This window comes from Sciurus vulgaris (genome assembly GCF_902686455.1).
Source record: "Sciurus vulgaris genome assembly, chromosome: 3".
Classification (NCBI taxonomy): domain Eukaryota; kingdom Metazoa; phylum Chordata; class Mammalia; order Rodentia; family Sciuridae; genus Sciurus; species Sciurus vulgaris.
The window spans coordinates 21,228,284-21,254,847 of record NC_136463.1 but is presented as its reverse complement, the minus strand read 5'-3'; the positions used below and the strand labels follow the sequence as shown (position 1 = coordinate 21,254,847).

Here is a 26,564-nt window from a genome sequence, read left to right as displayed (position 1 = left end):
CCTGCACTGCCCTCCTAGAACAACCCTCGGGGGCTTGAATCTCCCCGAATGTCCTGCCTGCAGCCCTCTACTCTTAGCCAAGCCCCACACAGTATCCCTTCTCAGCCCCTCTCTCCTTCCCTCCCTCCTTCTCCCCTTTCTTTTTCCTGCAGTACTAGAGATTGAACCCGAGACCGTGAGCACCTTGGTCAGTGCTCTTCCACTGAGCTACCTCCCCAATCCTTTTTATAGTTTGAGACAGGATGTTACTAAGTTACCCTGGCTGGCCTTAAAATTGCCATCCTCCTGCCAGCCTCTGAGTAGCTGAGATTGTAGGCCCCAGTTCATTTCTTACCTGTCTCCACGGTGCCGAGCAGGAGTAGCATGTACTGGCATTCTGGAAGGGTAGAGGATGTGTCTTTGATTCCTGCCTCTGCCACACAAATCTGTGTGGATCTTAAGCTGCCCGTCTCCTCGATTTCCTCATTACTCATGAAGGCATGATAATGCCAACTGACAGGGATTGCGAAGATTAAATAAGATCCCACCATCTACCATGCACTAGCGACTCAGGTCTTTACTTCTTGCCCGACTTGGCCAAGTCAAGACTTTCATGCCCAACTAACTCCAAGGCAGTTTCCCTTTGGATGTCCCAAACTAGCGTGGTCGGATAAGAACCCATTTTCTTTTTCCTAACTTCCTGCTCTGAGGTTCCCTACCCCACGAGCCACTTGCTCCCTAAGGCCAGAAGCCCAGGAGGCTTCCCCATACCTCCCTCCCTTGCAGTTCACACCCTGGCCACCATGTCTTGTCTGTGCCTTCTGTGTTTCCCTTCCACAACTCAGCCCAGACCCTTCCCACTGTTTCCTCTGACCTGGGCTTTCTGTTGCTGCATGGGCCCTTCTGTGAAAGACAAATCCTGTGGTTGGTATGAAATACCAGAATATCAGCACGTTGCTCAACGCTGCTGGTGACCATTCCTAACTTATCTTGCCCTGCTGCCCCTACCCTCCACCCCCCGTCTCTTTTTGATACTGGGGATTGAACCTAGGGGTGAACCACTGAGCCACATCCCCAGCCCTTTTTATGTTTTATTTTGAGACAAGGTCTTGCTAAGTTGCTTGAACTCACCATCCTCCTGCCTCAGTCTCCCTAGTCACTGAGATTACAGGTGTGCACCACTGAGCCCGGCTTGCCCTGGCCTCTCTTAACCTGGCTTTCTTGTGGTCTGGGCATCCTGTGTCCTGTCCTGGCCAAGACAGAGATCTGTCAGGTTTCGTAGCATCACGGGGTTACTGGCTTTGTGCTTTACAGCAGACAGGCCCTAAGTAGGAGTGGCTTCCCTTTCTTCAGCACTCTATTTACTAAACTGCCTCTCAATCATTCTTCCGCATTTAGACAGGTGGCCTGCTTCAGGAGAGCCTTCAGGGGGCTGGCGTTCTGGCTCAGTGGTAGAGCTCTTGCCTAGTACGCGTGAGGCAGTGGGTTCGATCCTCAGCACCACGTAAAAAATAAATAAAATAAAGGTATTGTGTCCATCTAAAAAAATTAAGAAGAGAGAGAGAGAGAGATGAGGGAGGGAGAGCCTTCAGCACCTGGGGTGATGTAGAAATACTGTCTTTTTGCTTCTTGCCCACCTGCATCCTGTCTGCCCTCTTGGACTTTGGCCCTTGGAAGGGGCTATCTTCCCTTCCTACACCACTGGCACCTAGCAAGTGTGTGCTAAGTGCCTAAGTAAACAGAGGCTTAACAATGCTCCTACTTTTAACATCCAGGAACAGGCCTCACCCAGAAGCGCTGGTCTTACAAGTGATTAGAATGAGTGACCGGCTCTCACCTATGCCTCTGATACTTGCAGATTTGATTGCTTGCCTTCTCATAGCTACTAGTTCTCATTACATATGAATATTATGAATGAATTCATATATTTCAGCATGTTTGTGCATCATACCATGACACAGGGCTCACTCTGGAAGGGGAGCCCAACCAGAGGTGCTATGGGAGCACGGGATGCCAAATGTGGCTAAGGACCCAAGGAGAGGGGCAGGCGGGAGAGGGGACTGTGGTGGGGGAACCCTAGAGAAGACAGGTGGGGCAGCAAGGTGGACACTGGGAAGGAGAAGGGCACCCTAGGCAGAGGGATGCAGTGGGATGGCGATTTGGGGAACCACACATAGCGTGGCTGGGCTGGGAGCCAGGACCCATGGAGCGTGAGAGGCCCAATGCCAGGCTAAGGAGCTGGACCAGCCTGCAGCTGCTGAGGCCCAGGAGGGAGTGCTTTGTATACAAGCACAACCATGTTGGCTTGACTGGCAACTGTGGTACTGAGAGTAAAGCTTGAAAGTCCCCCACCCACCGCTCCTGCGTACTTCCCTGGGTCTCATTAGGAAGTGTCCTTCAAGTCCCTTTTCTTACATTTACCTACATGCTTAGGTGTTTATACACATACACTGGATTTTGAAAGCAAAGGCAATTATTTCTGTGTTTAAGAAAAAGAATGATAGCTATTCGCAAGTGGCATATGCCTGTAATCCCAGTGGCTAGGGAAGCTGAGGCAGGAGGACCGAAGGTTCAAAACCAGCCTCAGCAACTTAGGCCTGAAGCAACTCAGCGACACCCTGTCTCTAATAAAATACAAAAAGGGGCTGGGGGTGAAGCTCTGTGGGAGAGTGCTTGCCTAGTGTGCCCAAGGCCCTAGGTTTGATCCCCAGCATCACAAAAGACAATACACACACAGAGGGTCACCTTTCCCTTCCCCACCTGGAGAGGGGCACTCACTGTGTTGCCCAGGCTGTCCTCAAACTCCTGGGTTCAAGCAATCCCCCTGCCTCAGTTCCTTTCCCAAGCACTGCCCTCTACGACCACACTTGGTTCCCAGGCACATTCTTTCAGTGGCTTCGCAGGTTGGAGAGGGTCTGAGATTGAGGGAGAGGGTTATTATTTCATTTGTTGGGGGTGTTAAAAATCAAAATGGGGGCTGGGGTTGTGGCTCAGTGGTAGAGTGCCCACCTAGCACATGTGAGGCACTGGGTTCAATCCTTGGCACCACATAAAAATAAATAAATAAAATAAAGATCTAAAAGAAAATCAAAATGGAATCATGCCAAAGTTCCAAGTCACCAAGCTGAAATTAAGTTGTTTATCTGACCTTATGAGAAATTAGGATTATAAACCTGGCAGGTGGCACGGGTCTGTAATCCCAGTGACTCAGGAGGCTGAGACAAGAGGATCTTGAGTTTGAGGCCAGACTGGGCAATTTAGCAAGACCCTGTCTCAGAAAACAAAACAAGTAACAACAACAACAAGATATGGGGGCAAGGGGCTGGGGATATAGCTCAGATGGTAGAGTGCTTGCCTCGCATACATGAGGCCCTGGGTTCAATCCCCAGCACCACTACCCCTACCCCCCACACCTGCCCCAAAAAAAAAAAAAAAAAAAAAAAAAATATATATATATATATATGTGTGTGCATATATATATGTGTATATATATATATATATACACATATATATATATATATAAATCAGGGTTACAGAGATAACTGGCCAGTTTCAACTGATAAGATAATGAAGTTCTCTCTGCTGATCCTTATACAAAAAAGATAACCTGAAGTCAATCAATCAGTTTTTTCTCTAGTGCTCTGTCTCCCTGTTCCTGTTCCAGTCTTCCCTGTTGAAGTAACTGTGCAGTGGCCATTCTGCTTTTTGGTCTCCTTGTTCACGTCTGCTTTCTTCTGGTGGGGGACTCAGGATACAGCTCAGTGGTAAAATGCCCCTGAGTTCAACTCCCAGTACCAGAGGAAGAGTCCTCTTTTTTCCCCCTACTGACTTAAAACAGCACACCTTATTCTCCTACAGTTCTGTGGGTTAAATCAATGTCACTGGGTCACAGTCACAGAGCTGTGTTCCCTGCAGAGGCTGGAGGGGACAGTCGGGTTTCCTTGCCTTTTCTGCCTTCTAGAGCTGCATTTGCATCCCGTTCCCTTGCTGCGCCTTCAGAGCAAATGCTTCAAGCAGTGGCGATTTTCTTTATTTTTTAAACACAATTGTAATCTGACTTTTGAACTAAATACATCATGGACTTTTTTTCATCAGTAAAAATTGCCATTGTTAGAGCATGGATAACATTTAGATTGTTTCCAAAAGAATCTTCACTGTAATGACTGTTCACATTATTTTCTTGAAGTAAATTCCTAGAGGGGAAATTGCTGGATCAGAGGGAATCTTTGAAAGCTATTGATTGATTAGCTTCCAGGAAGATGCTGATAATGGACATCTGGGTCCCAGGGCATGAGAGAGCCAGGTATCACACAGCCTTGCCAGCCTGGGCATCACCCCTCCAACTGGAACCCTGAGTCCCCGAGGTCATGGCCCTGTTTTTGCCTTTTTTTCTATTTTTGCAGTGCCTGTCACAGCTGATTTCTTGTGAACATCTTCTTTGCTTCTTCCCCACAGTGACCTTCCTGATGCAAAATCAAGAGCTCTTGACAACATTGGCAGGGTTTTTGCCAGAGTTGGGAAATTCCAGCAAGCCATTGACACGTGAGTGACCAAAGACTGCCCTGTCCCCACACCAGGGCTGGAACTTCCTGCCCTCACACTGGGATTCTAGCCTAGGGCCAGAATGCGAGGCAAGGGGACATCAGAAGACTTGGGCTTGGCTCCTGGCTCTGCTAGGTGACTACTGGCAAGCCGCTCCTTCTGGCACTGGGGATCAAAGCTTCAGCTTTGCACATACAAAGCAGGTACTCTACCATTAAGCCACTATTAAAGCTCTGAGCCTCCTCGATTAAATTCATAGAATCTATGGAATAGAATCAGCATCTTCTCACGGTTTCCTAGTGATCAGAATCACCTGGAGTACTTGTTAGGCCTAAAAGTACTGGGCACTGGGCACGGTGGTGCACACCTGTAATCCAAGTGGCCCAGGAGGCTGAGGCAGGAGGATCACAAATCCAAGGCCAGCCTTAGAGATTTAGTGAGACTCTGTCTCAAAAATTAGAAAGGGCTGAGGATTTAGCTTAGTAGTAAAGTTCAATCCCCAGTACCTAAAAATTTGAGGGTTGCTTAGCTTGGCTTCTCTGCTGAAAATTATTCTCATTCTGTAAGTCAGGGTTGAGGCTAAGAACTTTTTTTTTTTTTTTTTTTTTGTACTGGGAATTGAACCCAGGGGCACTTTACCACCGAGTCACATCCTCAGCCTTTTTATTAATTAATTAATTAATTTGTTTATTTATTTATTTTGAGACAGCATCTCAACTTTCTGAGTTGTGGTGTCCATCACCATGCCTGGCCCCAGGAATTCTTTTTTCACAACACTCCAGGTGATTCTTACCTTGGGCAAGTTCAGAAAGTGATGGACAAAGTGACCCTGTAGATTTCCTCTGAGACTGTTCTGTGACTGTGTGGTCATGTGGACTCATTGAGAACAGTGTCTGAACTCTCCAGGTGGCCTGACTGCCAGACTTTGATGTCCAGGCCTGGGGCTAGTTAGTTTCTGGGGCAGGGGCTGGTGGTTAGTCCTAGGGAGCCTGGGAGAACAGGCCTTCTGGGCTCACTCACCCTTCCTGGGGAGAAATAGGCCTTCAGGCCCCAGTTGCTTGATCCGAAGGCTTGTTTACCAGTTACCTTCTCTCCACACGATTCAGTTTCCTGATGGCCCTGGTGTCTGTTGCTCAAAGTGGAAGATCAGGGTTTACCCACCCATTAATATCTTGTCATAATAAACTATTTTATAGTAATGGGTGCTTATTATTAAATATTAATTTGGAAAATAGAGAAAAGTAGAAGAAAAAAATTAGTCAGAACTACCACCCGAAGACCAGTACCTGGTATTTTTGTTTTTCATTCCAGTGTTTTTTCTGTGCTGATTTTTCTCTTGATGTTCTTAAACATTATTGATGTTATTTCAAGTGCTATCTTTATTTTTTGTTTATTTATTGGTATGGAGATTGAATCCAGGGTGCTTTACCCCTGAGTTGCATCCCCAGCCCTTTTTATTTTTATTTATTTTTTATTGTTTTGAGACAGGATCTTGCCTTTTTATTTTGAGACATGGTCTTGCTAAGTTGCTGAGGCTGGACCTGAACTTGTAATCTTCCTGACTTGCTGCGATTACATGTGTGTGCTTAGCTCACATGCTGCTTTTAAACACCATTTTTAAGGGTTATGCCAAATTTGATCTCATTGATGGTACCAAAATATTTTAGCAATTTTGAAATATGTTAATGCTTATTAGTTCCACACCTGGACTGAAGGTTAAGAATGAGTTTTATGTATGATTACGTGAATGGTGTGAATCTACATTTCATACAACCATAAAAACGAAAAGTGTACGATGAATCAAAATGTAGTCTGTAAAAATAAAAATAATAAAAAATAGATTTAAAAAGGACTTTTTACCGGGAGGTAGAATAAAACTCATTCTTTTTTTTTTTTAATTAATTTTTTTTTTAAATTATGTGGCCGATAGCAGAATTTGAAGGAAAGAAGCTGACCCTGGTTTTTCGTGTTACCAGGTGGGAAGAGAAGATCCCTCTAGCCAAAACCACCCTGGAGAAGACCTGGTTGTTCCATGAGATTGGCCGCTGTTACCTGGAGTTGGACCAGGCCTGGCAGGCTCAGAATTATGGTGAGAAGTCTCAACAGTGCGCCGAGGAAGAAGGGGACATTGAGTGGCAGCTGAACGCCAGCGTTCTCGTGGCACAGGCACAAGGTACAGGCTCAGAGATGAATACTCTACCTTTTTGAGCCTTCAGGCCCTGCTGCCACACTTTGGCTGGCTTATTTTAAGCAAAGTTTGATTAGGGCTTGGGGCACCCCAAGAGCAAGGAGCTGTAGCCCAACACAGCATCATGCCATCCTCAAAGTATTAGACAGTTCTGTGTCACTGCAACAAATTACCCAAGACAGGCTACTCTATAAAGAAAAGAGGTTTATATTAGCTCACAGTTTTGAAGATTTGAGGTCCTGGCAATGGCATTGGCTGGGCTCTGATGAGGGCTTCTTATTTGACTGTATCACTTTATACCATATCGCAGTGGCAGAAGCATGTATAGGAGTAAGCAGTCACATTGACAAACAGGAAGACACAAGACTGGGGGAGGCCAAACTCAAGGTTTGGGCTCCTAACTCAAGGGACTGGGCTCCTAACACATTAATTTTTTTGTGGGGGACATTTAAACCATATCCAAACCATGGTAACAGTGCCCACGTATTGACTCTGGCTAGGTACCTTTTATACAAGCATTCTTCTTGAATCATTATGGTATAGGTACCTCTCCTCATTTTAGAGATGGAGAAACTGAGGCTCTCAGAGATTCAGCAGATTGCCCCTGCTCCCTTGAAGGAGACTTCAGAGTAATGGAAATATTCTTAAACTGGATCATGGTAACCGTTGCGCAACTCTATAAATGTACTAAAAATTACAACCTGGTGAATTTATGACACTGGAGAATGAACCCAGGAACCCTCTACCACTGAGCCACATCCCTAGCCCTTTTCAGTTTTTATTTATTTATTTTTAATTATTTTATTTTATTTTTATATTTTGGGGTGCTGGGGATCGAACCCAGGGCCTTGTGCTTACAAGGCAAGCACTCTGTCGACTGAGCTATCTCCCCAGCCCCCTCAGTTTTTATTTTGAGACATGGTTCCACTGAATTGTCAAGGCAGGCCTCACCCTTACAAATCCTCCTGCCTCAGCCTCCAGAGTAGCTGGTCTTTTTTTTTTTTTCCGTGGTACTGGGGATTGAACCCAGGGCCTTGTGCTTGCGAGGCAAACACTCTACCAACTGAGCTATAACCCCAGCCCCAGAGTAGCTGGGATTACAGGCATGCACCACTGTCTCTGAATGAATACTGATTCTCCATTTCAAATGTGTATTTGAAAAAAAATGTATATTTGACCTCACTTACTATGACTCTGCATATTTTCAGAATTACATTTGGATCTTCCTTTTAAAAAATTGACTTATGAACACAAGGTTCTCTTTCCCCCATGGATCCCAAAGCAATACTTGGGAAAGGGTGAATCTTGGGTGTGTACAGTTTCAAAAGAAAACAGCAACATCTATCTATAATCCTCGCTACTCAGGATGCTGAGGCAGGAGGATGGCAAGTTCAAAGCCAGCCTCAGCAACTTAGTGAGACCCTGTCTCAAATTTAAAAAAAAAAAAAAAAAAAAAATAGGCTGAGGATGTAGCTCAATAGTAAAGTGACCCTGGGTTCCATTCCCAGTAATGGGGAAAAAAAAAAAAGCTGCCCAGCCTTCTCAGTGTGAAGACTTGGATGCTGACTGGCTGGTGAGCACTTTTCCTTCCTCCCTGAACTGAAGTTCTTCTCCAGGGCACAGTCAGTCACTGACCCTGCTCCAGCACGAACTGGCTGGGTGAGCTTGGACGAGCCCCTTGCTCTCTGATTGACTGCACCGGGCTTGGAGCTGAGGTTCTGGCAGCTGCCCCACGGGTCACATCCAACCCTCGGTATTTGGTTTGGTGGTGTAGTTGGTAGTATTTGCTGTTCTGTTTCCTGTACGGGGTGTTGAACCCAGCGGTGCTCTACCCCTCAGCTACATTCCCAGCCATTTTTATTTCTAATTTTGAGATAAGGTCTCACTAAGTTGCCGAGGCTGGCCTGGAAATTGTGATGCTCCTGCCTTGTCTGTCCTAGTAGCCAGGATACAGGCATGTGCCACTGCACCCAGTTGGTTTCTGCAGTATTTCTGAAAAACTTGACTATTTTAAAAGTATGGATTTCCTCTTCCAGAACAATCTAAAGATGGAACAAGATAGGGTTGTATCCCCCACCCTGGAGACACATGATGTGTGCATTGGCCCCTACCTGGAAACCCCTTCCCTCACTAACCCCTTAGAAGGGCTAGAGTCTAAGGCTCAGGCCTGTCCCTTCCAGTCCTTGTGGGTGAGACGGGACAGGTATGTGATGGAAGGGACGGGGCTGGGCAGCTCAGTGGTGAAGCCCATGGCCCAGAGCTGACTCCATCTAGCTGACTCGGGCTTCTCAGGCCCTGGGTGTGGCCAGGCAGGCCAGAGCCTCCCTCTTGGACACACAGTGTCACAGTCTCCCTGTGCTGTGCCTCCCCTTATTTTCCAGTGAAGCTGCGAGACTTCGAGTCAGCCGTGAACAATTTTGAGAAGGCCCTGGAGAGAGCAAAGCTGGTCCATAACAACGAGGCACAGCAGGCCATCATCAGCGTGAGCCTTTGTCACCCAGCTGGGCCCTGGGAGTGGGCAGTGGGACTGGGCGTGTGGGCCCCTGGCTCCCCTCAGCCTTCTCAGTTGGCTACTCGTAGCTGCTTATTATCTGCGGACTGTAGAGCACTTGCTGGGCAGGCTGATGGCTTTGCAGTGTTGGCTACCACAGGCCGTTTCCATGGCAACCCAGTATGCATCATTTTATTTGAAACAGAAAAAACAGAAAAAGTTTTGCAGAAAGAATGTTTTTACCTCTGCTGTGTACTATACACTCTGATATTTCGTATTGTCTTCTATTTTTTTTTTTAAGATACAGGAGCGAGCTGGGCACAGTGGCACATACCTCCAATCCCAGCTACTCAAAAGGCTGAGGCAGGAGGATCACAAGTTCAAGGCTGGCCTCAGCAACACAGCAAGACCCTGTCTCAAAATAAAAAATACAAAGGGCAGGGGATGTGGCTCAGTGGTAGAGGACGTGTCTAGCCCTCAGCACGTGGGAGGCTGTGGGTCCGATTCCTAGTACTGTGAGAACGCGGGGGTGCTCTGGTCACGGCCTTGCATGGGTGTCCCGCGCTCAGGCAATCCTTCTGCCTCAGTCTCCTCAGTGGCCGAAACTGGAGGCACCTGCCCTCATCTCTGGATTTCCATTTTATTTTATTTAATGCTGCCTGAGGCCTACTAAACTGAGTTTTGGATTTGCAGTTTGAAAAATGCCACCTCGTCCAAGAGTCAACAAGGAATATAGTGTGAATTCCTCCTTCTCTTGTTTCAACCCTCTGTTGGTTTCTGGCGCCTCTGGGAGAAGGTTTCTGGCTTTCGTCTGAGGGGGCAGAAAGGCCTTTGGTGGCCTCCCCCACCCTGTGCCTCTCCGGCTGTCCAGGCTGGCCATCCCCTCCCCACCCCTGCGTTCCAGCTCCAGCCAAAGCCCGCTTCCCACTTTTCCGTTTTCTTAGCAGGTGCTCTTATCTTTGCCTGAAATGTTCTAAACTCCCCTTCACTTGGCTAATGTCCACTCAGCCTTAGGTTTCAGCCTAGATGTCCCTTCTTTCAAGGGGCCTTCTCTGACTTCTTGGTCTGGGTGAGGTGACATCTCTTTTCCCCAGCCCCTCACTGTCCCATGAAAGTCTATATCACTGTATTAGGCTCGCCTCGACCTACTCATGAGGTGGCTCCTAGCCACGTGCAGCCACTTAGGTTAGAGTTAGAGTAAGGAAAGTGTAAAATTCAGGGCTGGGGAGATAGCTCAGCTGGTAGAGAGCTTGCCTCACATGCATAAGGCCCTGGGCTCAATCCCCAACACCACCAAAAAAAAAGAAAGAAAGAAAAATTCAGTTTCTCATTCACACTACCCATATTTCAAGGCTCGGTGGCCACATATGGCTCATGTATGCCACTTTATACAGATCTAGAACATTCCGCTTGTTGCCAAAATCCCTAGACTATAAGTGTTAGGAGGCAGAGACCAGAAGTGAAGCGGGGGGAAAGCTGGGGGTTCTTCAGGACCCCTGCTCACAGAGGCACTTGAGGTAGAAGCACAGCCTCTGTCCATCCACTTGCTACCCCACTGGAATCCCTGACCAGCCATCTCCTGCTGCCCACTAGACTGCTGTCCCCAAGCTGTTCCTACATCAAAATTCTGGAGCCACCCAGCATGTGGCTGACTCCAAAAGCACCTGCTGGAGTGAATTAAATGGGGGCCCTACCCTTAGGGAGCACGCCCCCAGGTTGAGAGCTGGCAGGGTGCATGACTGGAGGGCCACATAGGGACAGCTTCAGAGAGCAGATGGAGAAGAGCAGGACCTTGGGGAAAGGGGCAGGGGCCTAAGTGACACCCTGAGAATGCTCTGGTTGGAGCAGGGCCTCGCGGAAGGCTCTGGAAGGTAGGGGCAGGTCAGGCCAAGAGCGGTGTGAACACTGAGGACATGGGAGGCTGGGGCACCGAGGGCCTGAGGTAAGCAGAGGAGCCCTGGCCTGGACTCGGGGGCTGTGGGGGTCACGATGGCACGGGGTGGGGTCAGCCTGCCAGCCTGGACTGGAAAGGCAGGGATGACAGAGGAGCGACCTGACCTACTGGGTCTTTTGAGAGGCCAGTTAGGCCAGTTTTGCTATTGGCAAGAAATCACTCCCAACGGGCCTCACGGGTCCCAGGCTGTCCCCTGTTTCCACACACCCCAGGGTGTGGACCTTCTGTTGACCTTCTGTTGAGGGGACAGCTGTCATACACATCCTGCCTGGAACTCTGACCTCTGGGGGAGAGCACCCAGGTCACTAAAGCTCTGCCATGTGCTCCTGTGCTTCACAGTTCACATGCAGGGTCCCTCCCCCTTAATTCCCTTCTGTGTGACCACCCTGCAAACAGACAGCATGGCAATTCAGCACAGAATTCATTTATGAGCAGTAGTCAGTGTTCGTTGCCAAGCCCAAAAGTGTCTGGCTGCACTCTTGGCTCACAAGAAACTGTCAGCAGGAAGATTCAAACAAAAACACAAACCAGGCACACGGGCACATATCTGTAATCCCAGGGACTCAGGAGGCTGAGGCAGGAGGATCACAAGTTAGAGGCCAACCTCAGCAATTTAGCAAGGTCCTAAGCAACTTAGTGAGACCCTGCATCAATATAAAAAATAAAAAAGACTAAGGATGTAGTTCAGTAGTACAGCACCCTGGGTTCAATTTCCAGTACCAGGGGGTGAAAAAAAAGAAAGAAAGAAAGAAAGAAAGAAAAACAGAAAGAAACCCAAAAGCACAAACCCTGGTTTATGACCAACGCCATGAGGAACCAGGGGAATTCAGAGTGAGAGCCCAGTGTCCCAGGAGGCAGGCTGGAAGCATTCCCAGCCAAGAGGATTTGAGGTCACCTTGAAGGCTAAGGCAGTAATTTGAAGGGAGTCACTTGGCTCTTAGTGTCTCCTCGTGGGACCAGGAACCTGATCCCTCACCCACCTGGATCGGCATCTCTGGGTGGGAACTTACAGGGCAGACCACTGGGACCACTGGAGGAGGAAGGCAGCCTGCCCTCCATATGCACACGGACGGGCACAGGGGCATGAGCCTGTAGCCTCAGCTACTCAGGAAGCCGAGGCAGGAGGATTATTTGAGCCCAGAAACTCCAGGGCAGCGGGGGCAACAAACATAGGGAGACCTTGAGACCTCCGAGAACTCCATTTCAGAAAACAAAACCATGAAACAGGCCTGGGTGTGGCTAGTGGTAGAGTACTTGCCTAGCACGCTTTACTGCCTGGGCTCCATCTCCACACTACCAAAAAACAAACAAAAGTAAAAAAAGAGAGAGAGAAAAGCACACAGGCTGAGCTCTCGACCCCTGTGAAACTGAACTTGAACTCAGGAAACTGCACATGTCTTGAAAGCCCCTTTTGAAGGCAGCCCGTCCCTCAACCCTTGGTCCCCGCTCCGATGCCAGTCTTGCTGAGTGCTCAGAGGCTTGGATTGTCTCTTGACACTGAGTGAAGCCAAGAGTGGCTTCAGCTAAAACGGTAGAATTAAAGGTACATGCTTAAGCCCAGGAGGAATGAATTTAACTCACCGGGTCTTGCGTCTCTCATATCACTTAAACTAGCCTCAGCGCAGCGGGAAACCTAGGGTGGCGGGTTACACCCCAGCCCTGCCTCGGGTCCCTGGGCTTGGGCGGGAAAGGAAAAGACGCCTTGGCAAACGGGTTCAGAGAGTTCACCGCTCCTCTGCTCTCTGCAGGCCTTGGATGAAGCCAACAAGGGCATCATTGAAGAACTGAGGGAAACTAACTACAAGGAGACGGTCAAAGACAAAGGTGAGTCCTGGGACCCCCGGAAAGGGCAACTCCTCTGTCTTCTCTCCCACAGTCCTGGCCACACTTTCTGGCAGCTCCGCCAGCCAGGGTGGCCCTGTCCAGAGGGCCTTCTGATTACGCAGCCGCAACCTTTCCCTAGGGCAGGACAGGGAGAGGGTTGGGCTCTCCAAGGGTGAGGCTCTGCGCCCATCCTCTCTGCTCCCCAGAGAGCCCGCTTTGCTGTGCTCTGGTTCCTGCACGTGGTGGCACCTTCAGACAGAGGGTCCCCAGCCAACTGGAGTGTAGAGGCGGCTGTTTTGCCTAACAACTGTGCCTGGTGGCGTTCTTTTTCAGAAGGCTGCAGGGAGTAGAGGTCTTTGACTCCCTGCCTCCGGGCTGTCCTTGCCCACCAGGAAGGAGGGAGGGAAGGGGAGGCAGAGGATGGGTAAGTCCAGAGGAGCTGGGCTAAGAGTAGCAGCTGGTCTCCGTCCATTCAGGGAGTCAGGGCCTTCCCTGGGCCAGGCCTTCTTCTAAGGGCTTAGTGTGCACTGACACTGTCCCTCCAAAAACACTGCCAAAAAAGTATATTCAGTTTAATTTTACAGATGAGGACACAGAGGCAGTGGGGTTAAAAATCCACAGTGGTTTTCAGGCTTGGCTTTGGAACCTGCGCGCTTACCATGGCTCCACGCTGTTTCTGGTGACAGGTGCTTCCCTCTGTGGAGTGTGCCCCTCACCTCAGCCATATTGCAGTGGAGGGGGGGGTGGGGATCCAGGAGGAGAATCCAGTACAGATTCTTGGCTACCACCCTCCAGGCTCCAAGGCTCTGTCCCCTCTGGTCCTCCTGGTCATAGCAGCAGCAGGTTTCAGCCATATGATAGCTCTATTATCTGGCACCTGTCACGTGGCAGCTGAATGCCCTTAGTCAAACCCTTGGAGCTGCTCTAAGAAGCCACAGGAGTGGTAGATGTGAAAAGAGAAATGGCAGATGGGAAATGGCAGATGCTCCAAGCAGCCTCTCTACCCCTCTGCCCGCCTCGTGCTAGGGAAGTGTCTTTTGGAGTCCTCATCCGGAAGGCCCTGCCGCCAAGGGCACTCCTGGCACTTCCTTCTCAGAACAGCAGGTGGCAGCATTGCTCGCCTTTTCACCTCCAGCGGCAGAGGGCGTCTGTCCGTGACTTGGAGCCCAGCCACTTCCAGAAAGAGAACGCAGGATTCAGGAGGGGATTGGTGACTTTTCTCGGGAACTGTTAAAAACATGGAGTGAGAGTCCCTTTGGTCATAAAACAGTATCTCTAGCTGACCCTGCTGCCTGCAGCCTTTTCATATTTCCCCAGGAACCCTCTTAACAAAGGAGCCTGGCACAGTGGAGAATGCCTACAATCCCAGGGGCTCCGGAGGCTGAGGAGAATTGCAAGTTCAAGGCCAGCCTCAGCAATTTAGCAATGCCCTAAGCAATTTAGTGAGGTCCTGTCTCAAAATTAAAAAGGGCTGGGTTGTAGCTCAGGAGTAAAGCACCGCTGGTTCAATCCCCAGTCGGAAGGAAGGAAGGAAGGAAGGAAGGAAGGAAGGAAGAAAGGAAGGAAGGAAGGTTGGTTTCCTAGAGACCAAGAGAATGTGGCTGAATGAGGACACCAGAGAAAAGAATCTACTGTCGTTTCCCAGCACCTACGCTACTTCTTACAAGAAAGGGAGGGAAGAGAGCATGTGCTCTTGGGTCCCACAGTCCCAGGTTCATATTCTGGCTCACTGTGTATGTGCAGTGGCCATCGTGTGACTTCTCTCTGTCAATCTTGGGTCCTTTGACTGCAAATTCCAATCAGCTCAGACTGACACTGTGCAGTCTCGAGATGGAGTGGTATAATCTGCACGGCACCTCAGATGCTGCCACAGGGGGGCTGGTGTGGTCGGTGAGGGATGGTCCCCTTTCCCTCCTTTTGGGAAGGGCGCCACCAACACCAAGGGAGAGTGTGTGACAACGGTCAGTCTCAGGAGCAAAGGCCTCCGCAGACCTGGTGATGACCAAACTGTCACCTCCCTTCCCTCCTCCTTCCTGCCGTTTTTCAGAAGAGGGCCCTGCTGCACCGAATGACGACAAAACAGTCGAGGCAAAGGAGAAGGAAGAGAAAACAGGCAGCGAGGAAATGGAGAAGGTGGTGAAGAGCTGGGAAAGAGAGCACGCCGAGATCCACCAGGACACCGAGGAGGACGAGGACGAATTCAAGGAGGCTCCTCAGAGACTGAAAGCAGAAAAAGCCAGAAGAAGCCTCAGAGAAGATGCCAGAAGATCCCTAGGAGAAGTCAAGGCACTGCTGGCAGTGGGCAGGAGAGAGTCCAGGGAAATTTACCGGAGACCTTCGGAATCAGACCAGGAGCTTTCAGAGGGGTCAGGCAGAAAGGCCTCCGAAGGACCAGAGGAGACCGCCTCAGAAGTAGGCGCAAAAGAGGAAGAGCTGGCGGAAGCAGAAGGGGAAGGAGACGTGGAAGGAGCGGAAAGTGCCAAGGAAACGGCGAAGGCGTATGAGTGAAGCCTTCCTCACTGGCACGAGCAGGAGGCTGGTATTCACGGGGGCTGTGACTCTTCACTGCATTTTCAAGCCGAGATGTGTTTTTGATGGGGGGAGAAAAATGGGAAACAGGTCCCACAGGACACTTCTACCTCCTTCTGTCACTAGTTTCTCATTAAAAATATATCTTTCACTTTTGCAAACCTTGACTCCAGCATTTTGCTTCCTCACTCCCACCCGTTTTCAGAAGAGCCTCACAGAAGAAAGGTGTTAATAAGAATCTCAGAAAGGTGAAGAAGCAGGTGACTCCAGGGAACCCAGAAAATTATAATTAATTATTTATTTATTATTATTATTATTATTTGGTACTAGGGATTGAAGAGGGATACTTTACCACTGAGCTACAGCCCAGCTCTTTTTTCTTTTTAATTTTGAGACAGGGTCTCAATAAGTTGCTTAGGGCCTCACCTGAGGCTGGGCTTAAACTTTCGATCCTCCTGCCTCAGCCTCCCAGGTTGCTGGGATTTCAGGCATGCACCACTGTGCCAAACTAGAAACCAGAAAGTTTTTTAGGAGAAGGAAAGAGAAAGACCTGGGAGAAGAGGTGTGTCTGTCCAGCCCCTGGCCACTGGTTCGTCCTTCAAGGACCCACCGTGTGCAGGACACTGGAAGGCCATATAAGAGGAAGGAACAGTGGTGGCTGGAAATGCCTCAGCCATTATCTGCCATTACACTGTGGGCCGACTAGGTCTGAAAGCAGAATGAAGTGAATTATACTGCTGACTGTTGCTCTAGGGACCCAGAGGAAGAGAGATGGCTTCTGCCATAGAATAGCAAGGGAACCTGGGAGTGGGGGCTGCACAGGGACCCCACCTCTGCCACCTCTCGGTGGTCCAGTCAAGTAAATCAGGCTATGGAAGCTTGTTTCCTCCTTTGTACGATAAGGAGCCTGCATCCAGGATTGGTGTGAAGATTTTGAGTGCAAAGAAACTAGAAAATCCAAGCATGCAGAGGCTTTACTGAGGAGGGGGTGGCAGAACAGTGGGCCTAAGAGGATGATTCCCTTGCCATGGTGGTCCTGGGTCAGGGATGAGGCTGACTTTCACCGAGAGGGAGCCAGGATTAGGTTCAGGAAATGTGAATCAGTTGCAAAGTTTACTGCAGCGACCAAAAACTCAACATTTTTTTCATTTAAAAAATGTATTATTGTTGTTTGCTGGAGATGGAACCCAGGGCTTCCTGTATGCTGAGCAAGTAGCTCTACCATTGAGCTACACCCCAACTCCAAAGATAATTTTATTTTTATTTTTATTTATTTATTTATTTTAGTTGTAGATGGCCACAATACCTTTTTTAGTTATTTATTTTTATGTGGTGCTGAGGTTCGAACCCAGTGCCTCACACGTGTTAGGTAAGCCCTCACCACTGAGCTACACCCCCAGTTCCTCAAAGATAAAATTTTAATGAACTACTGCAAAAATAAATAAATTTTTATTTAAATTTAGGGGAAGGGTGAGTGGGTCCCTAGTTCAAGAATTAATCATTAGTAGGGGCTGAGGGCGTAGCCCAGTGGTAGCGCAGGCACAAGGCCCTGGGTTCAAACCCCAGCACCAAAAAGAGAAAGAAAAGGATTAATCATTAACAGGTTTAAACGGAAGAGATCCATCGGCCGCTCCCGCGGGCGCAGGTGCAGCCCAGGTGTGCGGCTGCGCGCAGGCGGGGCCGCTGGGGCTCCTTCCAGGCGCGGAGGGAGGTTTGAGTTTCGCTTCGCGGCGCCTGCGCGGAGGGTCGGCCGCCGCCCCGCCCCCGGGCTATGTAAAGCCGCGTTGGCCTGGGGTGGGCCACCGCGAGACGCCGTGTCCCTCGCGCAGGCGGGTGGCCCCGGAGAGCTAGTGCCTGCAAAGGCGGCGACGGAGGCGCCCTCCACTCATCATGGTGAGCTGACGTGTGGACGGGAGAGAGGGCCGGGCGCGGGGTGGTATCATAACGGAAAGCGAGAGTATTTGGGGACTCTTGGGAGGACGTGTTATGCAAATGAGGACCCGAAGTTCCGGAGTTGAGTTCAAGCTTTCTGGAGACTCCAGGGCGGCCGAAGGTAGGGGAGGCTCAGGGGAACGCGCACGCTGGTGGAGAGGATGGTGAAGGATGGTGATGTTTAGGAGGAAAGAACTCGGAAAGACAGCAGCTGCAGCTTTCTGGGGACACCTAGCTGGCAGGTGGGCCTGGGCCTAGGCCCAGGTCTAGGGTAGAGGATCCACGAGCCCCAAGGTTGCTGCAGTTCCTTGACTGCCCTGTCCAAGGCTCCTTCTGATGGAACAGTAGGCCACCTAATCTCTCAGGGTGCAGATGGGAAGCAGAGCCAGTGCAGAGAAGATTGTTTGCAGTAAAAACTGTCAGTCACATGTTGCTTTTAGCAAACAGGAAAACAAGTGGCTCAGAGAGGTGCTGCTGACACACAGCAAAGTGGAGGGCAAAGCTAGATCCTGGACACAGGTGCCCTGTGTCTCCCCGTCCTGAGGCAGGCACAAAGACCACGACTTTGTAGGGGGCCGAGAGAGGGCAAAGGAGGAGGTGGCAGGCAGTGAATGAGGCTCTTTGTCCAGTGCTCTCCTGCCCTGCCCCCCACTAGCCCTCTGTGGGACCATTGTCCCCCCATACCAGACAAGAGAGTATTATCTGTTGCTGCCATTGTTGGGGGAAGGGAGGCGGTCTTTGGGTGACCCTCCTCCACCCCCACACTTTTTTGCACACACACAGTGAGGGCAGCTGTGTCTTTGCGCAGACATAGAGTCCCCAGCCTCCAAGGAGAACATCCTTAAGAGGTGCCAAGAATATAAAAGTTAGGGCCAGGCCTGGAAGCACGGGCCCCAGCCTTCGCTGCGTGCACTTCCAACAGTGTCCCTTTCAGAGGGGCAGCAGTGAATGATCCTTGAGGCCGGGGGAGTAAGAGGTTAGGGAGCTTCAGACAGGCTCCCTCTCCAGCCACACCGACATATACTCAAGGACCTCCAGGGAGAAAAAGGCCACCACTGCTGGGCCTGGGGAAGGCACCCACAACCCAAGGGGGCTTCAGGTCAGGCCCAGAGACTCCTGAGCTGGGGCTCCTCTCTCGACCTAGGCTGCAAGAGACCTGACAGCTCTTCCCCCCTCACACAGAACAGAGGCTTCTCCCGAAAGAGCCACACGTTCCTGCCCAAGATCTTCTTTCGCAAGATGTCATCTTCAGGGGCCAAGGACAAGCCCGAGCTGCAGTTTCCCTTCCTTCAGGATGAGGATACAGTGGCTGCACTGCAGGAGTGCAAGACTCTCTTCATCCTGCGAGGCCTGCCAGGCAGCGGCAAGTCCACACTGTCGCGGGTCATTGTGGAAAAGTACCGCGATGGCACCAAGATGGTGTCTGCCGATGCTTACAAGATCACTCCCGGGGCTCGAGGAGCCTTCTCCGAGGAGTACAAGCAGCTGGACGAGGACCTGGCTGCCTACTGCCGCCGAAACATCAGAGTGCTGGTGCTCGATGACACCAACCATGAGCCAGAGCGTCTGGAGCAGCTCTTTGAAATGGCCGACCAGTACCAGTACCAGGTGGTGCTGGTGGAGCCCAAGACGGCGTGGCGGCTGGACTGTACCCAGCTCAAAGAGAAGAACCAGTGGCAGCTGTCAGCCGACGACCTCAAGAAGCTGAAGCCTGGGCTGGAGAAGGACTTCCTGCCACTCTACTTTGGCTGGTTCCTGACCAGTAAGAGTTCCGAGGTCCTCCGCAAAGTTGGCCAGGTCTTCCTGGAGGAGCTGGGGAACCACAAGGCCTTCAAGAAGGAGCTGCGACACTGTAGGTGGCATGCGGGGCAGAGGTGGGGAGACCGGGAAGCGCAACTCCTGCCCGGATCTCCTTGTTCATAAACCCCACTCCAGGGCCCGGGTGTGAGCTGGGGAAGGCAGATGGAGGCTGAGCTGGCCCAGCCAGAAGCCAGTAGGCGCTCCGCAGAAGTAGCTTGGGTGGGCACAGCCGTAGAAGCAGGGCAGCCCCTCCTGGGTCCCTCTTGCCCGCAGGAGTTCTGTTTCGGTTCACACTTGAATAAATCCTTCTCTCACAGTCAAAAAACAAAAAAAGTAGATGCGGGATGAGATTGTGGAGAGAGGACCTGTCCAGAGCACCTCTCCTTCTGGCTCTGTTCCCCGCAGCCCCCCATCTCCCAGCCTGGATCTAGATCCAGTCTCTGTCCTGGATGCGGGTCTTAACAAGGAAATGCCACCATATAATATAACCCAAGGGAGAGAATCTGGTGCAGGCTTATCACACTCATTTTTAAAACAAATTTTTTAGTTGTAGATGAACACAATGTCTTTATTTATTTATTTATTTTATTTATGTGGTGCTGAGGATCAAACCCAGTGCCCCACACATGCGAGGCAAGCGCTCTGTCACCGAGCCACCACCCCAGCCCTCAAATGCATTTTTAACAGCAGAATCATGTTCTGAGATAAGATATTACCTGGAGTCCTAAGCTGTGAAAAATTAAAACTAGGACTGTTATGAATTACCTGGGACAGCTTGTCCATGTCATCAGGGTCACCCTATGTACCCCAAGCCCCTGTGGCATCTTACAGCTCCAGAGAACCAATTCTTACACCTAGTGCCAAACCCTTCACTTTCCAGGTGGAGAAACAGGTCTAGAAAGGATGTGGGATTTCTTACTGGGAGCCCTGGCCCCTGGCCACCCCAGCAGGGTTCTCTCCTGGCAAGGGCTCCCAGCTCTAGTGATAGCATAGGTTTGGGATAGGAAAGGGTCTAGGTGGGCCTCATTCTCCTGCAGTGGCCTCCGGCTGTGTCACTCACTAACCCATCTATGCTTTTAAACCAATTCAAATGCCACCCCTGCCCCAATTTTAGATGCTCTGTGTACTTGAAATAACCTGCCTGTTTCTTACTTAGCCCTTACTGCTCAGAGGTGCGTCTTTTGTGTCTGTGTTGAGTTCTCAGAGAACTTTTTTCTGGGCTCCTAAAGCTTGGACCCTGTCAGGAAACATGCCTGCACTGACCCTGGTGGGAGTCGGCCCTGTTCCTGTGAGTAGCTTGAGGGGAACCATAAGCGGCAGGGATCCTGGTGGTACTGCCCAGGCAGGACTGCTGCTTGAAGCTGCTGGTACCATAAAAACGGGAATGCTTTTCTGTCCAGGATATGGCAAGAGAAATGTCAGGAGCCAAGAACAAGGCCTCCCCTCAGAGTAGAGGTCTTGTCCCCGGTGGAGGGTGACAATCCTCACAGGGATTAACCTCTGGGAACAAACAGGAAAAAGGTCATGACTGAGGATGGCCACAGAGCTTGGACTCTGGAAATGAAGTCACCCTTCGTGGTGTCTGCCGGCCAGGTTATCGCGCTGTCCCCTGGGACCCTTCCTGCACTAGGTCCTTTGCAAGGACCCAGCCAGCCTGCAGGGTGCATTGTTAGGGGCTCTGTAAGTGGGCCTCTGGGTGAAATGGGGTGCTACTGTTACTCGGTAGTCCTGAGGAAATTGGGGCGTATGGTCACCCTCCTCGTTGTTGTGGACCGACAGGTGAGGGTCAGCCCCTTGGCCAGGCCACATGGCTAGCAGTGGCAGAATGTCTGTTCACTCTGGCTCTTTCCAGTGTACCACACTGTTCCTAACCCTCTTTTTTCCTTTCCACCCCATTTTCCATGACTTGCTTCCCCCACTCGGTGTGCTGCTGGTGGAACTGAGTTCTTTGGCCTGGGCTGCTCTCCCTGTGGTGGATGCTTTAGTTTGGGGAAGGGAAGTAAAGCTCTCCACGTTGTAAAGCTAGGGAAATTAAACACTTTTTTTCTTTTTGTGGTGCTGGGGATCAAGTAAGTGCTGTCCCCCTGAGCCACATCCCCAGCCCTTGAGTACTTTTTATAACTCTAAAGTTGGCATGAGTTTGACCAACAAATGAATGAGTTGTAGTGGACTGTTGAAGAATTTATGCATAATGTTGGAGTATTTTCCTCTGGGCCTCCCTGGTGAGTGTGGGTAGGCTCCTACTCTGCCGCCCTGACTACTCTCTCTTTGTCCTGCAGTTATCTCGGGGGATGAGCACAAAGAGAAGATTGAGCTGATCTCCTACTTTGGGAAGAGACCCCCTGGCGTGCTGCACTGTACAACCAAGTTCTGTCAATATGGAAAGGCCCCCGGGGCAGAGGAGTACGCGCAGCAGGATGTGAGTTTTCCCCAGGGGCCCGGGGCTGAGGTGCAGCCAGGCAGGGAGTAGACACCAGACAGTGGCTAGAGAAAAATGGCCTTACCTCCTCCAGCTGTCAACTCCCAGACTTGGTCTGTAGACCTCAGGTACGGATTCTCAAGAGCTCTCCTGTGCATTTGTCCGTGAGGCCTGCCCGTGAGCACCTTTTCTTTCTGTAGATTCCTGGGTAACCCATGTTAAGTCCCAAGGGCTGAGTGTCCTGTGTGCACTGAGGCTTTTGTCTGGGTCAGAGGCCTGGCCTTGCCCCACAGTGAGAGAGTTGCTTAGCCTGGTGAAGTTCACTGGCTTAGCAGTACTAGACCCTTTGCTACCACAGAGACGGCACCACACACCCACAACCAGATACAGTGATTCCAAAACCCAGATGCATTGCCCAGATCTGCATGACTTGGCTCTCCATTTCCTCTGCTGTCACCTTCTCTGCCAGACCTTCCCTGACCTTTTTTTTCTCCTACTTCTCTGCCCAGGCTAACATAACCATTTTACGTGTCTGCTTTCTGGTCTCCTCTTACTCAAATGGCAGCTGGGGGCCAGGAGTTCTTAATTTTGTTCACCCTGTTCCCAGCACCCTAGCATAGTTGAATGACTGAAATTACACGTTATCACTACCATCTCTAACCATTCCTTCATTCAGCCATATTTATTAAGCACCTATTACATGCCAGATGCTGTTGAGATAGAGGCTTGTGAGCAAAATAGATTTTTATGGTTAGGTCACACGGAAGAAATGAAGTTTCTTGAAACCAGATATACCCTGATATATAGCCGACGGAAACCACAGAATACAGAAATTTTGGTCACTGCCTTGGTGCAGCCGAAGCGAGTTGGAAGAGCGATGGCATGTACTGTCACTGGACCCTGGCTCTTCACCTGGTCACTTCTTTAGTCCTCACATTAACCCTGATGTAGGGTCCAGTATTAGCCTAAGTTTACAGGTGGATAAACTAACGAGAGAGGCTGAACAGCTCGCTCAGAGCCCTGAAGTTAGTGAACAGGACAAGGTCTGCACAGCAGTTGGGCCCCTCCCTGAGCACCTTGTGGTTCTCACCTCAGCCTGCAAGGTGCCCGCTACAGGGCTGCAGCTGCACATTTCTGTGGCACATGTGCCTTTGAAGTGGACTTCCATGCAGCTGTGCTCATGTCCACTAAGCTGACCTGTTCTCCAAGAGTGACCCACCTTTGGGCCCCTCTAGCTTGGGCTCCTCTTTCTCACTCTCCCTAGGTGGTGAAGAAATCTTACGGCAAGGCCTTCACACTAACCATCTCTGCCCTCTTTGTGACACCCAAGACGGCTGGGGCCCGGGTGGAGTTGAGCGAGCAGGAGCTGCTGTTGTGGCCGGATGACGTGGACAAGCTGTCCTCTGACAACCTGCCCCGGGGGAGCCGCGCTCATATCACCCTTGGCTGCGCGGCTGATGTGGAGGCTGTGCAGACCGGCATTGACCTCTTAGAGATTGTGCGGCAGGAGAAGGGGGGCAGCCGTGGTGAGGAGGTGGGTGAACTTACCAGGGGGAAGCTCTACTCCCTGGGCAGTGGGCGCTGGATGCTAAGTCTGGCCAAGAAGATGGAGGTCAGGGCCATCTTCACAGGATACTACGGGAAGGGTAAACCCGTGCCCACTCATGGCAGCCGGAAGGGGGGCGCCTTGCAGTCCTGCATCATCATCTGAGGGTGTGCGCCATAGTATGCCCCTCACTCTTTAGAAGGGAGGGGGAGGAGAGGGCAAAGTGCTCCACGTCATCTTTAAGTTTTTGTTTTGTTTTGTTTTTTTACTCAAAGTTAACTTACCTATAACTTTTTAAAAACTTGTAAAATAACTGCCTCTCCCTTGCTGTCCGCCCTCTTCCACTTTAACACTTCAAGCTCTTAAGACAAGGTGGGTGGATTGACACCATTCAGGAATCTGGACCAAAGCTGATAAGGCTGTGCTGCTGGGCCTGAAGCCACAGTCAGAACCCACCTTGCCCCACCTCCAGGAACTGGCCAGACCTGTCCCCAGCCCAGGCCCAGGCCCTGCTAACTGGGGGCAAAAGGCAGTGGGCTGGAGTCTGGGGACCATGGCCACAGAAGAAAGGAGGATCCCTTTTTGTTTTGTTTTGTTTTTAAAGCAAGTGAGCAGAAATTTTATTTAAAAAGTGAAAGAAGGCTCAGAACTTGCGGCATAGCACCTGGGGTGGGCGGGGCAAGAGTGCCCTGGATCCCTGGGTTTTGATCCCATTTCTTAATCACTGTAACCCCTGGAATTATTTGCCAGGGTAGAAAAAGGGGTTTACCTCCCACCTTTGGTCCTACGTCCCTGTCTCCTTTACCCTGTAACTAGGTAACAGTTTGATAACTAGAGAAGAAAACGGATTTGGTAGCAGCAGTAGCAGCATCCTCCCGCCTGCCTCCTGGTCCCACCCCAGGAAAGGGCTGGGCTGGCTGTCCTTCCCAGTGGTGTGGCTCTGGTGGCTCTGCTGTTTAGCCAGGGAGATGGAGGCCGGAGACACAGCAAGGGAGAGCTCCAGCCTTGCTAGGTCCAATTCATCTTGTCTCCATAGTGCCTCTGGAGGCCTTTGGGCCTCCTCTAAAGGAGGCTGCAGGGTACCAAGAGCCAATGAAGGGGACCCCTAATTGGCCAGGCAAACCCCACCTGCTGCCTCTGGGGGAGTTTTAACACTGCTCCATGGGCTGTGGTTTCTGGGGTGCCTTCCACTGCCCTCTGCTCAGTAACAGGACCTTGCTAATCAGGTTGTCACACAACAGAAGTATTTTGGATTTAAGTTACTATCTGGGTTTTGCCCAGCCGTCAACTTGTAAGACTGATAATGAAATAAATCATGTTAATCCTAGTCGTGTGCAGTCTCTCTCACCCTTCTATGCCCAGCCTAGTCTTCCCTGCATCCAGGGCTGGGTATATTAGGACTGGCTTTGTCCCACAGCTTGGGGCCATCGGTCCTGTCTCCCCGCTGCTGGCTGGGCACAGCTGTGGTGAGGCTGGGCAACTGAACAGTGTTGGCTTTCATGAGGAGGCAGAAAGGAGAGAGGCTGGCCTTAGACTAATGCAGAAGGTGGGGGTTGGCCAGGAGAGACATGGGGCACAAAACCTCTTGTCCTCCATTATCTAGAGCAACAGGTCCACAGGTGTCCCAAGACCAATCTGATCAGATCTCTCTGCAAGACTCAAAGTTCCTACTATGGGTTTTTCCCAGTTCTCTAGGTTATCCACCTTCAGGTCAATGCTACTTTAAAACACAAGGGATGAGGAAACACTCAGTAGTCTCTCACAGGCCATCAGGGCCTAGACGGCTCATGGGGAACTTCCCAAGCCTAACCCAGCCATCACTTCACCACCAACCTATGTGCCAAAGGGGGTAAGAAAAGGGCAGAGCTCGGAAAAGAAATATCTTTTCTCTGGTTGAAGGCCTCTCCCTGGCCATTGAGACTATCAGAGCACCAAAAACAAGCTTCGGTTAAAGCCTCACGTTTGCTCAGAACTCCTGAGGCTTCTCACCTCAACAGGAAGCTGAACTGAACAGTGCAACACATGCTGCTGCTTCACCCCAGCCTGTGTTCACATCAGAGAGGGGGACCAGTGGAGAAGGCAAAGAGCAACTGCTAAGAATGATATTTCCAACCATATGGGCCTAGTGCCAGAGGGTCTGGGGTCTGGAGCTGCCTAACCCACTTGGAGAGTCTGGAGGTTAGGAGGCAGGTGTTAGTCTCCTCTCCGTGTCCTAAGAACTGAGAGTGCCTGTGTGAACCACCCCATCTACATTAGCACCCTGTGTTTTGAACACACAGAGCTTCTAGTGATTTCTGGCAGCCCCACTATAAAATGAGCATGCATTCTGAACTCACTTTCCCATAACGTTCATCAGTCAGAACCCAGCAGCACAATTTGCCACCAGGCTTGGGGTACCCCAGCCCTTATGTCAGCTTGCTGAACTTCAAGTCCATGTCAGGGTCAGTTCCACACTGGTGGCTCAGATCTGGCCCATGGGCTGTGGAGGGACACAAAGCAGCTGCCAAAGCAAAGGCCAGAAAGGGTCAAAACATTTTATTTTCTTCTTTTTTTTTTTTTTTCTTTTTTAATAAAGTTAAACAGTAAAACAAAAATTCACAAGCTGTCTCCCTGTCCACCCCCCACCTCCCTCCCCTCCCCAGGCTTGGGCACTGGCTCCCTTTCCTTCACCACACTCACAGACACAGGCATCCAACTGAGAAAACGAAACTGCTCTAAGTACATGGAGACATGATGAAGGAAGGAGGTGAATTGTGTCCACATTCAAGGTTGAACTGAGTGAGTCTGCATTTTCTAGGTTCTGGTGGTTGCCCTTCATTAGCCAAACTGAAAGAAGAAATTCCCTGGACCAGAAGCTGAAAGGGAAAAGACGGGCTTGTTAGTTGGTCTGTGGACTTTCTAGGTTAGAGCACTTTGCTTTAATAATGAAAAAGGCTTCAAGAGTTGCTTCAAACTCAAACAGGAAGAAACTCTAAGGATTTAAAACAGCCCAGTCCTGGGGTGCCAGAGGCAACATGCAAGTGCATTTTATTTATTTATGTGCAACGCTGGGGATGGAACCCAGGGCCTCATCAATGCCAGGGAAGTGCTCCACCACTGAGCCGCACCCCATTTGTGAGCCCATTTTATGCACATAGCTTCTGAACACCTCTACTCTTGTAGAGGAACCTTAGTACCAAGCAGCTTCCTCTCTGACCCTGCAGAGATGTGCTGCTAATGGTCCCAAGGAAAGATGTGCCTGGGAACCAATCTCCCTCCCTCAGCAACACTTGAGTGGATAGACACCCTGCTGTGAGGATTCAACTATGCCTCCACTCTTGGGCACCTCCAACTCCCAAAGAGCTGCCTGAGTGCTGGCTT

At 50.5% G+C, this 26,564-nt stretch overlaps 3 protein-coding genes across 5 annotated transcripts in view; 2 read left to right on the top strand and 1 right to left on the bottom strand.

Moving 5' to 3' along the window:
• The window catches only part of ODAD4 (outer dynein arm docking complex subunit 4), a 28,402-nt gene extending 12,722 nt beyond the window's left edge, over nt 1-15,680 (top strand). The window contains exons 9-13 of one of the 3 annotated variants that reach the window (XM_079132814.1): nt 4,435-4,521; nt 6,498-6,694; nt 9,091-9,191; nt 12,903-12,978; nt 15,026-15,680. In XM_079132814.1, coding sequence (XP_078988940.1) covers nt 4,435-4,521; nt 6,498-6,694; nt 9,091-9,191; nt 12,903-12,978; nt 15,026-15,486 — 922 coding nt within the window. In that variant the 3' untranslated portion in view covers nt 15,487-15,680. Of the gene's footprint in view, nt 1-4,434; nt 4,522-6,497; nt 6,695-9,090; nt 11,143-12,902; nt 12,984-15,025 lie in introns of those variants that run through there. The other 2 variants (XM_079132815.1, XR_013762709.1) reach the window with 2 other exon arrangements.
• Nucleotides 15,681-17,240: 1,560 nt separating this feature from the next.
• On the top strand, nt 17,241-24,531 carry CNP (2'',3''-cyclic nucleotide 3'' phosphodiesterase). Its single transcript, XM_079135003.1, has 4 exons — nt 17,241-17,400; nt 18,622-19,291; nt 21,519-21,658; nt 22,923-24,531. The coding sequence occupies exons 1-4, from the start codon at nt 17,398-17,400 to the stop codon at nt 23,367-23,369; spliced, it is 1,260 nt and encodes a 419-aa protein (XP_078991129.1). The 5' UTR covers nt 17,241-17,397; the 3' UTR covers nt 23,370-24,531.
• DNAJC7 (DnaJ heat shock protein family (Hsp40) member C7) overlaps nt 23,449-26,564 on the bottom strand; it is a 34,384-nt gene continuing 31,268 nt past the window's right edge. Inside the window, exon 14 of the mRNA XM_079135002.1 lies at nt 23,449-26,059. Within this exon, the coding sequence (XP_078991128.1) occupies nt 26,022-26,059 (38 nt within the window). The 3' untranslated portion in view covers nt 23,449-26,021. The remainder of the gene's footprint in view (nt 26,060-26,564) is intronic.